This window comes from Calonectris borealis, chromosome 4, assembly GCF_964195595.1.
Source record: "Calonectris borealis chromosome 4, bCalBor7.hap1.2, whole genome shotgun sequence".
NCBI lineage: Eukaryota > Metazoa > Chordata > Aves > Procellariiformes > Procellariidae > Calonectris > Calonectris borealis.
Window position 1 is genome coordinate 47,923,630 of NC_134315.1, and position 17,038 is coordinate 47,940,667.

General features: G+C 39.2%; 1 protein-coding gene across 2 annotated transcripts in view; it reads right to left on the reverse strand.

Annotated features, from left to right (window-relative positions):
- Positions 1-16,123, reverse strand: part of GLRB (glycine receptor beta) — a 53,148-nt gene extending 37,025 nt beyond the window's left edge. Inside the window, exons 1-3 of one of the 2 annotated variants that reach the window (XM_075150579.1) lie at positions 15,996-16,123; positions 14,301-14,442; positions 1,892-1,998 (exon numbers count right to left, since the gene is read on the reverse strand). In XM_075150579.1, coding sequence (XP_075006680.1) covers positions 1,892-1,998; positions 14,301-14,422 — 229 coding nt within the window. In that variant the 5' untranslated portion in view covers positions 14,423-14,442; positions 15,996-16,123. Of the gene's footprint in view, positions 1-1,891; positions 1,999-14,300; positions 14,443-15,842 lie in introns of both variants that reach the window. The other variant, XM_075150580.1, reaches the window with a different exon arrangement.
- Positions 16,124-17,038: the final 915 nt, after the last annotated feature.

Sequence of the window (17,038 nt, forward strand, 5' to 3'; positions counted from 1 at the left end):
AAAATGCACTGGATTTTTTCCTCTTTTCCACAGCCGGGATTCCTGTAGTTGAAGCGGGATGGTGTGACAGCTGCTACATCTGCCCTCTGTCACACTGGGGGAACTGATTGGCAGTCATTTAATCTGGTGTTAACAGAGAGTTATCACGAAGCAGGGAGAAGTGCCTGATGGTTGTGAGAACTAACTATGGTCCACTGGTTTTATTTAGCACCTATATGTTGAGAGTGTCAGTATGTACACTAGATGCACGTATCTGATCTCCTTTACACTGTTACAAGTACTTAATTCAGTGGAATTCTTCCTATTTTCAGCAACAAGAGATATAACAATATATAAAGACTATTTTGACAAAGTAAGCAAATACAAAGTAATATATGCTTCATCTAATAGTTTGCTTGTCTGCATACAATATTTCAGTGTACATTTAATACACAAATTCAAACTCATTCTCTTGGTTCACCAGAAAATCACTAAGTTAAAACTTCACTTTTTTCAGTTAAACCAGTTTGTTGGTTTTTTTTTTTAAATCAGACCAGTTGAACATGGTGCTTTTGGTTATGCAATAAGCATAATAGTTTGTCTAGTGCCTGACGCGTGTGACAGAGCACCCACCACGCCACTAGTAGCCAAGAGTGTATTATCTCTTCCAGATTTGAATAGGAAGTACCGTCCAAGAAAATCACTCGTGTAAGGAACGTTTTAACATGGGCAAACCACTTGTCAGAAAATGTTCTTTTTCTTCCACCTCCCTGTGAGTTAACATTGCCTGTGCTCCCTTTTCCTTCCATCTTGATTCTTACCAGACTGCCAGCACGGTTATCAAAAATATAAAGAAATCTGCAATATTCTTTGTGATTTATCATGCTGAAGAACAGGTAGAACAGAGGCTGGATATTTATTCTTTGTGACAAGGCTCAGTGCTAAAAACATATAAATAAGATTCTACAGAGAATAAGAAAAAAGCAGGCTAAGAACCGAGTTTGTACGTTTATAAAACTTAGTTAAACAGAACACCTGAAAATGGTCTCTTCAAAAGCACAATAAAGATTATAGTTTTCCAAATTTATCATACTATTGATATGCGTGTTAAAATATCTCTTAATGTACATATAATTAAATATAAGTTTTAAAAAGAAAGAACTGACTTATGTAAACTGCAGTGTCTATAATGTAATAAAATTGCCTATGTCTTTTCCCAGCAGGGAAATAATCTAATTCCTAGAAAGCTGTATGAGCTATTAGAGGTTTTGCAGAGAATATGTATTCCAACCTTTTCTGCATAAGTAAGGAAATCACATTTGCCTACATGGAAAATTCCTACAACACTTGACTACCAGGGAGATGTTTTAAAGTCAAAGAATGTGTTTAAATTCATTACCTATTTGAAATCCCAAAGTGTGTAAGCTGTATTACTAACATATCTTCAAGGGGTTTAATAACTGTATAGTTTCCAAATAGTGATACTGCTGATCCCAAGTTTTATAAAGTCATCTTAAGGGATCTCTACAGAGAATTTCAGTGTTTTAAAATACTGTAAAGCAGAGATACTACTAAAGTCTAACTAAAACGTAAGGATAAAAAGACATTTTAAAAACTTATTCTATAAAATCTAATTCTACTTTAAAAAAAATCTTTTCCATAATAATAATAATAATAATAATAATAATAATAAAAAAAAAAAAGCATCACATACTATGACGATCATAACCTTTCAGCTCAAAAGGGTAACTATCTTTTGCAGTTTCACATTATCTAGGGAAATTTCCATTAAAAAAAAAAAAACCACCAGAAATTTAGGTTGTGAATATTATCTCTATATAAATTTTTTGTGTGTGAAAAGAGTAAAAGTTAAATTCCAAAGATTAAAAAAAGGCTGAAATATCTGACAAACCTTTGAAATTAGGCCTTATCCTGGGATCATAACTGAGCAATAGCCTATTCAAGATATTGCTGGTAGAATTAACTGGTACTCTTGCAAGGTCTTCAGCTGATTGCTGGCTGTAAAAAAACAGTGCATTAGTTACTATTAAGACAGCAACAATTGTGTGCTTAAACTTAACTCATTTTAACGTCATGCCATAAATGCCATTTCAGGAGCAAAATATGTTCAGTATTTTCAGGTTCCATAGTGTATAGTCTTCCCTTCTTTGTGATGTTTCAGTATTTTTCAAGAAACTATAACAAAAGTCAAAGCTCTCCTAGATACTCTTAACTGTAAACTTGAGAAAATAAATAAACCACAATTCACTAATTGTTCCCTTCCCCCCTAATACAAATATCCAGAGAGACAGGGTTTCTTCTTTAGTAGAAAGCAGCCACCTGAACTATTTTTAGTGACTGTCAGATTAGGAACATAAGTAAACTGACAGGCACTTCGTAGGTGCCAAACCATGCAGAGGCTTTTGGCAGTCTGCTGCTCTCCCACGCCAGCGCCAGCTATTCCACCGAGAGCTGGAGCCATTGCATAATCTCCTTGTCAAGTGCTAATAAAAGCTTTGTTATGGAAAACGAGGCCTTGGACTCTCCTCTGGTTTTGCAGGGGGATTGTAAACATCTCCATTTACCTTGCTGTTATTGTGTTGAGTACCAAAATTAAAAAGAACCTGTGATAGGTAAATGTAGCTACAAGAGTAACAAGGAATTGAGTATAATAAACAGCAATAAGGGTGCATCAGTCCCCACCTCATGTACCTTACGCACCTAGCAGGCTGATAACGTCATGTAAATGAATTTATGTGTTGTCTGTAGAACCTGTCCAGTGATGTTTTCCAATTTTGAATCCCATCTTGTAATCACTTTTCCATCCATTTTATGATGACAACTCTGCTGACTTTCTGCCATTACAATTTAGTAAGCAAGATGCCTTGTAAAAATAAGACAAACACCCTACACAGGCATAAGTCATGTGCATCAACACTATTACCTCTAGCAAACAAATGTATGAATATATTTTTAAAAATGATCCAGTTTATTTCCTAAATGTTTTCCAGAATCGGTATCAGCTGCCGTTGCCTCCTTTACCCTGCTTAATTTCTTTTTTTCATTATTCTTTCCCATATCAATGTCAGCTTGACAGACCTATGGGTTATTCTTTATAACATTTTGGTTCACTGCTAGTTTTCTTCTCACCCTTCAGTTTCCTTCATGCCCTCTGGGACTTCTGTGTTATTCAAACATTTATTGAAGAAAATATTAACTCTCCAAAAGGTTTTTGGCCAGTTTAAAAAAAAAAAGTTGTATGACTGTATCAGACCTCTTGATTTTAAGATGTCCAATTACAGTAGCTCCTGTTCAGCAACTTCCTTAATGACTACTGGGAAATTAATTAATTAATAAATAACTGTCACCATTGCATGATATCACTATCTGATTGAAAACTGGAGATAAGACCAGTTCCTTGCAGAGCTTTTCTGAATCACCCCACCTTTAAAATCAACTGTTTTAATTCAAACCATAAGGGAAACAACAGGAGCAATTGAACAAGATCTGCTGACTTGGCAGCACTTACTATGCCTTCACAATGAGATTTAATCACCTCAGTTAACATTTAACAGCTAAAATATTTATAAATACAGCTATGAAGGAATTCCCTATTATTAAAAACGTATCAACCATTTATGATAACATAACTGCATTTTATTCTATCATAGTCTACTGGATACCCTTTGAGCATTTTATCCTTCAGAAACAAAACAATTAGATTTCTGTTTTCCCTGTTGTATTCAGGATATTTCTGAAACCTAAAGCTGCATATATGTTTAACTACTTGCTTGTATTTGTTCAATGTTACACCTGAGGGAGAAAAGTACACCAACTCAGCTAAGACAGCAAATAACCACCCAATTCTCCTTGAAATTTCAGCCTACTCACCAGTCGCTAGCAGGATTAGTATGAATTCTGAAGGCTACTCAAAGATGTAGCTACCAAAAAGTGTGTATCCATGAGTATAGCTTAAACTATAACATACAGGACGAGAAAAAATTGTGGAGCAGCTTAAGTGGCTGCAGTACATAATTCCCCACCCATCTCTTGCAGAGGCACTAAAACTACTGCCACATTTAACAACCGCATAGGTGAACTACTTGTTCTATCAGCACTTATCCAGAGATAAATGGCCCACTGATAAAACAAAGAATTTGTTACTTTTAGTAACATATGTTAACTTCCTCTAGTATATCCTTATTCTGTGTACAATAAACCTCTGCTAATTTACTAGCAGATGTAATTAAATAGCAATAAGTTCTAACCTCTTTGAATAATTGATAAATTCACTTTCAAACAATTCTCCCAGGGTTGGGTTCTGTTTATGGCCTTCTATATTTGATTTAGATTTGGATCATTATGCAAAAGAACTAATTTATTTCTGTCATTTGAGATTTGTGTTCCGTTTTCAGTGATGACCTTTACCAATGAACAGGTTGCTACAGAAATATCATAACCCAGCTTTGTATGCTTTTTTTTGCAGTTAGCACTAATTGGACAATAGGAAAACATAAAGTTAAATGTTAAGTTTATTTTCCATTTTGTAGTAGGAACAAGACAGAAAAAAATGTTCATTTAACTATTTAAAAGGTAGGCAAACACTCTGTACACTGTATTCTATCTGATACAAAAAGGTTCACAGCATTGCTTCCTTGCAAGTCGCACATCTTAACATCTAAAACATCTACATCAGATGCCTACAGAAATTAATTCATAAAAGTGGAGTCTCCTTAACACAAGCAATAGGATTTCTTTCTAAAACATATATGCCCGGTATTAATGAAATATCAAAACAAAACCAAACAACAACTAATGGACAAATTTAAATCTTTTTTTTTTTTTTTAAATTTCTGCTATGGATTATACAAAGAAGTTCATTAAATAGTGATGATAGTAACCTGAACCACATGGGATAACATGGACACATAAATTAAATACAGATGCTCATAAAATGCAATGAGGAAAAGAGGAAAAAAGTCTGAGAAATTAAATGAGTGAGCATTAAAAGCAAAAGAAAGCCAAATATAGCTGACAGGTTTATTTGTCTCTTCAAGTAAGAGGAATAAGGCAGTAGTTTTGTGAGATCTGAGTTGCACTGCAGAAATACATTAATAGAAATATCTGTTCAGGCTGTTTGTTCAAAGATCAACCATGTATTAGGCAAAGGAGATATACGGCACTGGGAAGACAGTGAAAAATGGGTGGCAGTACTGCTTTCTGGTAAAGAACATCATAATCACATCTTCCCTAAGTTGTTGGGTAGTGTTTTGAACTTATACAAGTGTAATGGCACACATTTATCCTCATTTATATAAGAACCAAGTGAAATACAACAGTGTTGGCTGTTTTGAGTTGGGAAAAGAAGCACAGAAAGTCAGTAATTGCTATTTTTCAAAAGTGACTTTGAATGAAGTGGTTGGAATAGCTACTGGGAAAAAAGCTCTGCTGAGTAACAGTGATATTTTCACTGTGGTCTTTTACAGCATGCTGTCATGGAACTACCGTCACTGAGTAGCACTCATGCGACTAAACATCATCACAAGGACTGGATTTCCTTCAGAGAGGCTGATCAAAATGCCTAAATTTCACCTGCAAATCCATACATCATATGTGTAGCTTTTGGTGAGTTAAGAGGTGATGCCACTGTTGTGGTTTAACCTGGCAGGCAGCCAAATACCACGCAGCCGCTCGCTCACCCCCCTCCGCCTCCCAGCGGGACGGGGAGAGAATCGGAAGGGTAAGAGTGAGAAAAACTCATGGGTTGAGATAAAGACAGTTTAATAGAACAGAAAAGGAAAAATAATAATGATAATGATAGAATATACAAAATGAGTGATGCACAATGCAATTGCTCACCACCTGCGCTGATAACCAAGTAGCGATCGCTACTTCCTGGAACACGCCTACCATTCATATACTGAGCATGACGTCACGTAGTATGGAATACCCCGTTGGCCAGGTGGGCTAGCTGTCCTGGCTGTGCTCCCTCCCAACGCTTGTTTTGTTTTGTTTTGTTTTGTTATGTTTTTTCTTGAGCTGAATGTCCTTGACTAGCAGGGCACTTAGCAACAACTGAAAACATCAGTGTGTTATCAGCATTCTTCTCATACTAAATCCAAAACACAGCACTAGGAAGAAATTTAACTCTATCCCAGCCAAAACCAGGACAACCACTTTCAGAGTGACAGATGAGCAGAATGACTTAATGAAACAGTGAATGGGATGGGTTAGGCCTGGAGAAACAGGCTGGGACTATTCATGCCAGTAAGATACTTACCTAAAGCCACTACCACCCCTGCTTAATTGGCCATTCTGGAATGAATTAATGATAGGCAAATGTGTAGACTACATAAGAGAAAAAGAATTTGCGCTGAGATCTCCCTTCCTAAAAGAAGCAGCACTTCAATTTGCTAAAGGCTGTCTGATTCTCATATAACAACACTCACACCAACTGGGAAGTTACTTACTACTTTTTCTTATTCAATCCATAATTTTCACATTTGTGAAAAGCTGATAACTAGCATAAGATTCCCCTTAGATTTCCACCAGTTGTAGCATGTATTGTAATTTTAATACATTTATTTCAACTTGAGTTGAATGTATGTGGAGCTGCTGGAAAGCATTAGGAAATGGAAATGCAGCAGCATTCTTCACAGTAATTGATGAGTTCTAATCAAGATAACGGTGAATACCAAACAAAGTCTCACAGTTGCTATAAAGAGAATTTAAAAGCAAGTAATAGTAAAGCTAGAAATTGCCTTAACAAGAATTTTGCCTAAATAACAATTTTGGAAAAAAAACCCAAAACACAAAAAACCCAAACCCAAGGTATGTTTTCTCTTTTTCTGCAAAAAAAGAGAAAAAAACCAGTATTCTCAAAAGTGTTCTCACATCTACAAACTGTGTCCTCAAAAGCCAGAAAGAAAACAAAGTACGGGTAGTCTTTTGGCATAACATCTCTGCCTGATATGACTGGCCTCTTTCTGATCTTTGGGAGGTCACTTCTGGTATCATTGATGAGTAAATTTATGACTTTAAATACTGTATTTCACAGGATATGCAGTAAGGTGTCCATCTCCTCTTCCACTGCAGGTCCACACATTTTATCCCCACCTTTGAAGAACCTAATTAACATTCTCAATTGATGGCAACGGATAATTATTTTCATAATTCACTAAACGAAATCCAGAAGTTTAGATAAGCAGATATGCATGGCAAAAGGAAGCATGTATTACACTTGGTTTGAAGTTTATATAGCTTCCTTACATTTGCGTTAAGCAAGTGTGTCAGAAGACATTATATCTCTACAGGTTATCGTGACATTTAGTCTCTTAGAGCTCACTGAAGTTACAAGTAGTCCTTATCACAGCAGTGCTACAGGAGGATGACTGGAGAATAGAATATAAACAATATTCTACACAAATGGGAAGGAGAATTTTTGCCGTTATATTAATTCACCGACCGCCCTGATCCCTAGTCTTAAGATCCCATTATGCTGAAGAATCTCTAATTTTAGAAGAGAACATGAACATACTTTTTACTTACAGCATGACAATCAGGAAAAAAACAAAAAGACATGTCATAGTAATGTATTCACACGCCATCTTATAATAGATTGCAGTCCAGACAGTCAGGTAGCATGCTTATTCTATTGTTGGTGTTTGCTTAGAGTGAGTAGCTTGGATAATCTAGCATTAAGCTTGCCTTTGCATAGTTCTAGATTACTGTCTGAGAGATAAAAATACATATTCCAACTCACACTGTTCAGTTATCTCCAGCAAAATTTCCCATATAATGCTGAAACAACAGATTTTAGTACACTTCATCTAATCTATGTGATGGAAACTGACATTTTAGTTATATAACACGGCAGTGTATATCTGAGAATGATAAAAATAAGTTTTGGGAAACACAGTATCTGTCATCTCACCGTATATTGTAAGTGCTATTTCCCTGATATAAACTATCAATGTTCTGATTTGCAGGCATTTGATTTTCTGAGTGCAATAACTCAAAGCATAAAAACAGGTTAATACAAATCAATGAGATTCTATTATAATTCTTCTGAGTGATCTCTATGATCTCTACTATGCTTAATAGCTACATTTTCAAACTGTACCGGGTGACATCTCTATTACTAGGAAGAATAATTGCGATGCCTCCAATGCAAAGTGATATCCCTCAAATTACATTAAAACTATGGAACTCTGAATAACTGTTTATGTGTCCTCACAAATGCAATTGACAGCTAAACACATAAATTAGATATGTAACTTCAGTACCTAAATTTGGAGGTAATGCAGCGTGGTGAACAAAGAGAAAGGTTCCTTCACAGCGGAATTTGAAACAGAAACCCAGACTGGGCACCCCAAATTGTGAACCCTGAATTGTGGGGGTGAAATAACTCATCTTTTATCTCCTATTGTAGATAGACCAAAGAGCGTAGTCTCCTAATGTGGGCATGTAAGCAACCTTCCCGAAGTTTGGTGGTGTGAGTAGCTCAGTTAAGTGTCACTACTTCAGTCCCTGTCTATCAGAAATCTCTAAGTCCGGCTTTGGTTTCACATTCAACCTTGCCAGGGCTGGACACCTTAAGAAGTGTTTACATGGTAATCTGAAGTGCCTTCTTATTATTCCCTAAGCTAGAGAAAAGCGAGCTGATTCATCTGCCCGCCACAGACACAACAGCCCCCAAACCAGTAGAACCAGGTTAGTATGGTACTTCATCCAGCCTGACTAGTACTGCTCACAACAAGCTAACCGTCCTTCCATTTCTTAAAATTAGCTTGTTTGCTCCTAGTTTAGGCATCTCTGCATCCTACCGAAGCCACCACTTAAGCGACCACTGTGCGTAACGGGTATCCTGTTGTGTCCTGATATTGCATGCAGACATGAAACATGATCAGCAACCAGATGATCAAGCGGAACTACAGACATTTTAAAAATAATTTATCCACATCAGTTCCTTGTCCCAGTCTTTTTTCCAAATGCGGTAAGTACTGAGACAATACATGGATCTTGGTAAAATCTAAGCACCTTGTATGGTGGTATAAGTGGAGATAGGTTCTATATAATTTGTCTTTCAAAGATCCATTTGGTGGAGCTGAGAACAGAATTTAGTCCTATGGTTTTCCTTGCGCTTAGGTTTAGGGGGTGTAATTTAACCTGCAGATCCAAGTATTTTCTCAGTCTGGAGGTTGTATATGAAATACAAAGTCTGTAACTTTACCGCATGATTGTAGTGTCTCATCACTACAGTGTTCAGAATAGAGTAAAGGCTGTTCACTAAGAGGGAGAATTACTGAACAAGATCCAGCCTACCATGCTTAATTACTGCTTTACAAAAGAACTTATATAGCTTTATCTTTTACTCCCCAGCACCTTTATCCACTCTGAAAACAAATTCCCGAACCTCCTGGAATATGGCCCTATCTGTCTGGGATCACGGCTTTCCATGAGAGTTACATGCTACAGAATAATTAAACCATTGACCAACTGCTGTTACTATGGGGCAAAAGAATTTTTATAGGAACCAGACCCGGGCTTTGCAATGTACTTATCTTCAGAATGACTGTGAGATGTAACTGCCTCCACAACCAAATTCAGGCTTTTCTTTCAACTTCATTCCATCTTCTCCCACAAACCGTATCCACCCTCCCATCACACCTACAAACAAAAATGTTCACAAACTATCAACAGTGTCTTCTACAAGATGGGAATGAAGACAGAGATGATTCCGCTTTCCCACCATTTACATTTTGGGGAGGATCACATCCTACAGATAGAGAGGCCACATATACCCAAACGCTTGATATAATTTTAAAAAGTCCTTGTCCATGGGAAGGTGGAGAAGATACAAGATACAAGATACACTTCAAACTTCTACTTTAGTCTTTACGGGAAGAGTGTGTCAGAAGCTGACAGTTAATCAAGAGAAATTTTAGGACAGGCTTTCATACAACTCTCATTTTAAACACATCAAAGGCTTTTTTCCCTAGTTCCACTGTCTTTTGTTGTTATTTTTTAACAGAAGCTCTTTATTGAACCTTGGCATCTGTGACCTTTCCAAGCTTCTGCCCTGGCAGATGGTACAAGCCATGTTTTCTGGAGGGCTTAGAGGGCCATTTCAGTTTCTCAAGTAGCTGATATGCTTTATTGAATACAAGCCAAAATATGATTTGTACTCCTGCCTTGTGGGTAAGTCTCTACAGATACCATACAGTATTTAGTTAATCATCTACATGGATATAAATCTCCATGTGGAAAAATGCACAAAGGTGAGGAGGGAGGCTATGTTAAAAGCACAGTCTTGATATCCAGACAAAAGAATGAGATTTAGTGATTGAGGTTATACTCTTAGCATTGCCGTACCATTAGAGGCGCTGTGGGATCTTCAGAAATGAACATTGTGCAAGTGAACAGCTGAGTCATACTAAAACTATAATTAACAGGGATAGTTGTGATTATGAGCATAGTCGTAACTGATTTTGTTAGCTGCTATATTTGACACTCTTACATCTCTATGCCTTTTATAACGCTGTCATAACCAAACTTCCTTTTCCTTATAATTTCATTTGTCTAGAGATCTTGCAAGTAGTTTTGAGTAGAAACCTTCTGGGCTACTAAGGATTGTGGGGATAACAGCAGCAGCTCACACATCATAAAATAACTGAAGTGTTTATTACAACATAACAAAAGGAAAAACATTTTTCAGCTCTTAGAAAAAGACACAGCTACATGTCCAACATGTTTACCAGAAACAGGTATTATGAGGAATTATGAAGAAGTTAATAAGAAGTAAGTAACAGAGGTAATACAGCTGATGGGTAGTCTACAATCAAGAAAGACTAAATTCATCTGTAGCTGTATTGAAATAATCTGTATTCAGTATAGTGAATTTCAAAATAAGCTTTGTAAACAGAAAACTGTAATCCACAAAATTCTCAATGTTTTTCTTGAAGAGGTGGACCTGCTTGGTTTTTTTTTTAATATTTTCCATGGAGACAAAAGGCAAGAGTTTTGTTACACTAAAGCTTTACATTTTATTGCACTATGCATCTGTGGAAGCTAGCTTCTCAGATTTATGCTGCAATACTCCCTATTATAGGATTTTAGGCCTAATATATCAATTTCTTTGTTAATCATTGAACATTCAGGAATCAGACACAAGTATAATTACTCTATGTTTCATTTGGAAAGCCTGAGGTAAGAAGGAAAATGATCTAAATATAAGATGTGAAATCTTACATCTGTTCTGAGCAAGCATTAAATCAAAATAAGAACCAAGTGATTAAGGATCAGCTTCATGAAACCCCTTGATAAAAAAGCTCGGAAAAACAGTTTCAGAAATAAATGAAAATAAGATGGCCAATCAAGCCACTATCACACAATGCACTGAGAAGTACAGCGTTATGAATAATCACAAGTAAGAGGTTTTGCTCCAAGATAAAAAATAGAATTTTCCTAATTGAAGGCAGCAAATACCTGTTTATGAGACAATAATGAACTTTTTATGGGGTTTCTAATCAGCTTGTTTTCAGCTTATTCTAATAGTAGTTAATTTCATGCCAGAGGGACGCATTTGGCAAAAGGCTTGTATTCTGGAGAGCCATAAAAGGAAAAGTTCAAGTATGCTCAGTTTTCATACAAACAAATTCATGCTTAAGTCCCAAACCAGCCTTATAACCATCCATTTCTTAACGTCAAACTAAGGAACTCAAGCAGTAATATCAGATTCAGCCTGAATCTTTCCCGGAAAATTATTTGCATACATTTGGAATTCATTATAAAGTTTGTAAAGAGAAGACTGTTCCTTATATAATTACTAGTGTGTTTTTTTGTTCTCTTGACGAGGTAAATTTTAGCTTTTCACATGTTGTAAGGAAACAAAAGGCAATAATTAGTTACAATTAAGCTTTAAATTTTATTGCACCAGTAATCAATGCAAATTAAAGGTAGATTAAGATTTTAACTTATAAATGTATGTTTTCATTAGGAATTTGTAACATTCAATTTTATAAATGATGCAAAATCCTATTTATTTTCTTTAAAAAAGATACAACGCATTCTTCTAAAAGATTTCTCTTGCGCTTTAGTAGTAAATTTTTCATTCAACCACTTCCTTTGAGACTATTTTTGGTCAACCCTCATGGTGTTGCTTAATTCCCACTCCACTGCATTGTGTTTTGGTTTGTTTATGAGGAAAGATTCCTTACTTTTTTTTTCACAGGAAAAAAATTATTAAAAGTAGGCAGCCTTTTTTATAATGCAGAGTTTCGCCAAGTAAAGAAGTTTTGTGAAAGATTATAAAAACCATGCTGATGATTGAAAGTTTGCCATCAGTAGCCTGAGTTAAGAGAGCATTAGGTAATTTCTCTGCAAGACAGAACTGACTTTCATTGCTTATTCACGTGAGAGCTCTTCTAGGTGCCAGCCACAAAAACAGCAATCCTGCAACCCTGCTATTACAAGTGGTTGCCTCTCAAGCTGTGAACTTCAGCCAAGGCAGATATAGACAACTTCTTCATTATTCAGAAAATCCAACAGGGCTTAGTGCTACGGCAATTAATTCTAGCTAGCAACACTGCACACATAATACATCAGACAAATACCGGATCCTGCTAGTATTTTCGCAGAAAGCTTCAACTGGCTGGAATGTAAAAGCATCACTTCAAAAATTATAGCATTTATTCAATGCTTTTCAAGTATATTGGTGACAAATGGCATCATATTTAATGGTGGTAACGTCAACTCGTATCGAAAGAACAGGGTACCAAGAAATACTGTGCTTCAGAGAAAAAAAAACAAAAATCCACCCACTTATCAAGATAAAATGACATCAATGTTTTGAATTCTAATTAAGTCCAAGTCAAGAACGGGGGGAAACACTAGCTGCTTCAGTGACACCATGGAAGATCTGGATTCAGTTCCCAGCTGTGTAACTCCGTTTCTGAGAACTTCAGTGCTTACGTCTGTCCTGGGAACTATGACATTTCTCTCCTTGCTACAAATCCTCAGGGTAGGTCAGACCAAAAGCTCCATACAGAGCTCAACTTCACTATTCAAAGGGGATAGAACGAGTAGGGGTCACTTCAGATGAGTCATGATCACATTTGAGACTTCTATCTTAATGTATTCAAATCCAAAGACACATCTCATTTTTTAGATTTGATATAAAGAATGAAAACACTCACCATATGTAGAAACTTTCTAAAAATTTTGGGTTACAAATAAACATCACTGTGAATATTTAAAAAGAGCGGGAACTTTAAGAGGGATTATTCAAACATTGCTTCCATCTTGTTATTCTACTTATTTTTTTCTTTGGAAAAAGTCTATTAATGTTAAATAATCAGTCTCATCTTCCAGTCTTCTTCTTTCATGGTCAAAGAAATGTTTTAAATTTGTCTAAACAATTTTATCATTTCAGGCATAGTTACATAATAGTATATATATAGTATATACATATATATAGTGTATATATATAGTGTGTGTATATATATATTATTACATTCCATCAATCTTTTCCTTGGATATTTACACCATAACACTAAAAAGATGAGCAAGGCTGGCCAAGAAAATGACAAAACAGGCCCTCACAAATAAAACTTTTGTATTGTCCTATGAATCACAACCTAAAACATGGTAGGCATCAGAAAGAGGCAGTATTCTTAACATCAAGTAATCATAGATGTCCAGAATACGTTCTCTATTCGGCTGGGCAATCACAGATTTTAATTTCTGTATTTTTAAAGAGAGATTATTCCATAAGGGCATGCTTTACAGCAACAATCAATCCGCCTCCATGAAAGTTATAGTACTGTAGTATAGTACTGTAAAGTTGATGGAAGATGCTGAAGACCTCCAACATGCAGTGAGAATATGCATAGGACAAGCCTTCTCTTACAGAACTCAGCTAAACGGAAACTGAATTTCAGTATGACAGTTTTGCATCCTCTTTGCTTTTCTCAGTATACGTGCAACACAATGCTAGACAGCATAGCACTATGGGACTACATCACTATATCCCCATAAATACCAAGACACTGGGTGGGAATCCCCCACAAAGAAAGAAACGATTTACTATGGCATAGTTTTTTTCCTTTCATTAAAACAGAGGACCTGCTGCAGAAGAAACACAGTCGTTGACAGAACTTAGCTATGATGCTGGTCAAACCCTCTTCCTCCCATTCCCACCCCAAACCCCATCCTCTCAGCAGAAAGCATCACCTTCTACTTCAATAGTCACGTAATTTCCACTGTTAAAAATATGGCAGGATCACCATCATACAAAAGCATAAAAGAAAAAAGGAACATACGATGGACATAGATATTGCTTCTTTTTCCCCTTTCCTTTCTTTGAAGACTTCTCTTTGGAATAGACTTCTTCAATCCATAAGGAGAACGAGACGAAAAAGAAAACCGCTAGTAAGAACTTCATCTTGAAGATTAAGCTTCAGTCTGTGGCAAAAGAAAAGAAAGAGGTTTATGTTAGTAGGGCTAGATGTGGCAAATGGGAACACATACTTTAAAAAGTAAACAAATGGGTTTGGGTTTTTTTTTAAAAAAGTTTGATCTTAGTTGCCTTGGGGGAGAGAGTCTGTTGAGGTGTACCTCTGATATGGAACCAACTTAGGCAATTTTCTGAGAGTCAAGCAGCTTCCCAAAATTAAGAGAATGACAGTGAGGAACAGATTTAAGCCCAAGTTTGCTCCAGTGTGTTTAAGAAATAAACGTGATGTCCTTCAAAGTCTGCCTAACTCAAAATCCTCAGGAACTTGGAAACAGAATTCCTCACCAAACATGTCATGTATCAACTGCATTAAATATGGTTAAATGTGACCAACCAGTCACTTAGCAAGGCAGAGAACTGCCAGCCCTCTATGACCTTGCACAGATAAAATAGCAGTCATTTCAATGATAGTTAAGAGAAAGGGCAGCAAATTTAATTTTATGTGCAGAATTTAAACATAAATTACTATTTTGCACGAAGTATTCTCGCTGTGGAGCCAGCACTGAAAAGGCTTTGCAAAGATGACTAAACACAACCCGCAGTACTGCGCTTTATTCCATCCTGTTTAATATTTTAACTTCTCACGGGCAAAAGCACATACCCCAAAGGCCGGGAGCTGGGTTTTTTTTCGGCCAGGGATGGCCCCACCTGCCCCTGGTCGCAGCCGCACGACACCCCCGGCATTTTCCACTTGTTTCCCATCCCACAGATACTTCCCAGCCGTTTTCCTGAGGCCAGCGGGAACCTCGCGGGTGCCTCAGCACCAGCTGCTTTTTCGATTTTTGTGTTATTGATTTGTTTTTGATTCTTTTAAAGGAGCAGTGACTGCCTCTCCCTCCCTCCCCACCACCTCCGGGATGCTTCAGTCCACCGCGGGAGCTGCGGCCCCCCACCCCCCGGCCGGCAAGCGTCGCGGAGCTGCCCCCGCCGCCCCCTACCCCTCGCCAGCCTCCTCGCCTCCCCGGCCCGGCCCGAGGCCTCCCGCCGGCCCCAGCACCGGGAGACAGCGGCCTCCGAGCTGCCGAGCGCTGCCGCCGGACCGGGGGGAGCGGGGGGCGCGGGGCGGCGGGAAGAGGGAAGGAGCGGGGCTCCCCGCACGGCCCTCTGCCCCCCGCAGCGGCGGCACCCCCGAGCCCCGCCGCCGCCCGTCCCGGCCCCACCGCCGCGGCCCGGCCCCGCCGCCACCGGCGCTGGCCGAGGTGCTGACGGGGCCTCGGAGGCTGCCGCCCGGCGGGGCCGGGGCTCTCGGGCCGGAGCCTTGCTCCGCCGTAGCCCCTTTCCCCGCCCGCCCCACCGGGGGCACGGGCCGCGCGCAGACACGCAGCCCCACCGCCGCCATGGCCCTCACCGCCGGTGCCCAGTGCTCAGCGCCAGACGCTCCGCCGCGGGCCGCCCCCCCCCACGATTACGGCCGCCGGCGACCGAGGAAGCGGCGGCGGGCCATGTCGCAGCCCGGTCGGAGCGAAAGCGCGGCTCCTCCGGCGGCCGAGCGAGCCCCTACCTCCGACGGTGCCCTCCGCGGCCAGTGAGCATGTGCGGTAGCCGCGGCGCGGCCCGGCGCCCTCCCAGTGAGCATGTCCCGGCCGCCCGCCCGCACATGGGCACTGGGCGAGCGGCGTCGCCGGCGGCGGGAGGGCCGGAGGGGCGGGCGAGGGGGGGACCCCTCCGCTCCCCCCCCGGCCCTCCCGTCGCCAGCGAGGGCGGCGGGAGGTGCGGGAGGCGTGGGGTGGGGGGAAGCATCCCGCGGTCTCTGGCGGGAGGAGAACGCGTTCGATGGCATTGCCGAAAGATGGGTAAAGGAGTTGGCGGGAACCAGGGAATATTAGCCGAGAGGGGCTGAGTAGAATGGGAGGAAGACGGGGTTCAGTGCTGCATGGATTTTATATCTCTATATACACGTATTTAGTCAATAGTTATCGTCGTTTCATTTAAAATGGCAGACGTTCCCTGTGAAAAAGCAAGAAGGTTTGCTTTGGGGAAAAACACGTATCCTTGTTACAAAGGATGTTGGTTTTCCAATTGCTATAGACTGTAATTGCATTATAAATAGAGACCTAATGGAATGGAAATTTCATACATAAAATTCTTTCTGGAGCTCCTTGTGTCTCACACTTACAGAAATACAGGTACATGCCGAAGTTCTTGCTTACATCAGCTGTTTGGCCTAAATTTTGGAAATGGACAGCCATCATTATACAGCTGAGTAGTCTTAGGTTAGCAAATGCTCACCCTCACATTAGAGTTCAAAGGCCTCGTCTCCCATTTGTCTCACGTTCTTTTTAGCGACCAAGTCAGTGAAAATCATGACTGTTCCCAAGTCGCCTTTATCTTCCAGCCTTATTTCTTATCACTGCTTGTATACACTGCCAGAGCTTCAGTCTGCAGCATGATAAAAGAGCAGCATCACCTGAAGAATGCTTTTTATTCTTCAGAATGGATCCAAGGATTAAATGTAATACATCAATGGACACTTTCTGCAACATCCTGTAATCCTCATCATGCTTCTTTGTGAAGCTCTGTTGGGGTTTCAACTACAATATAGTG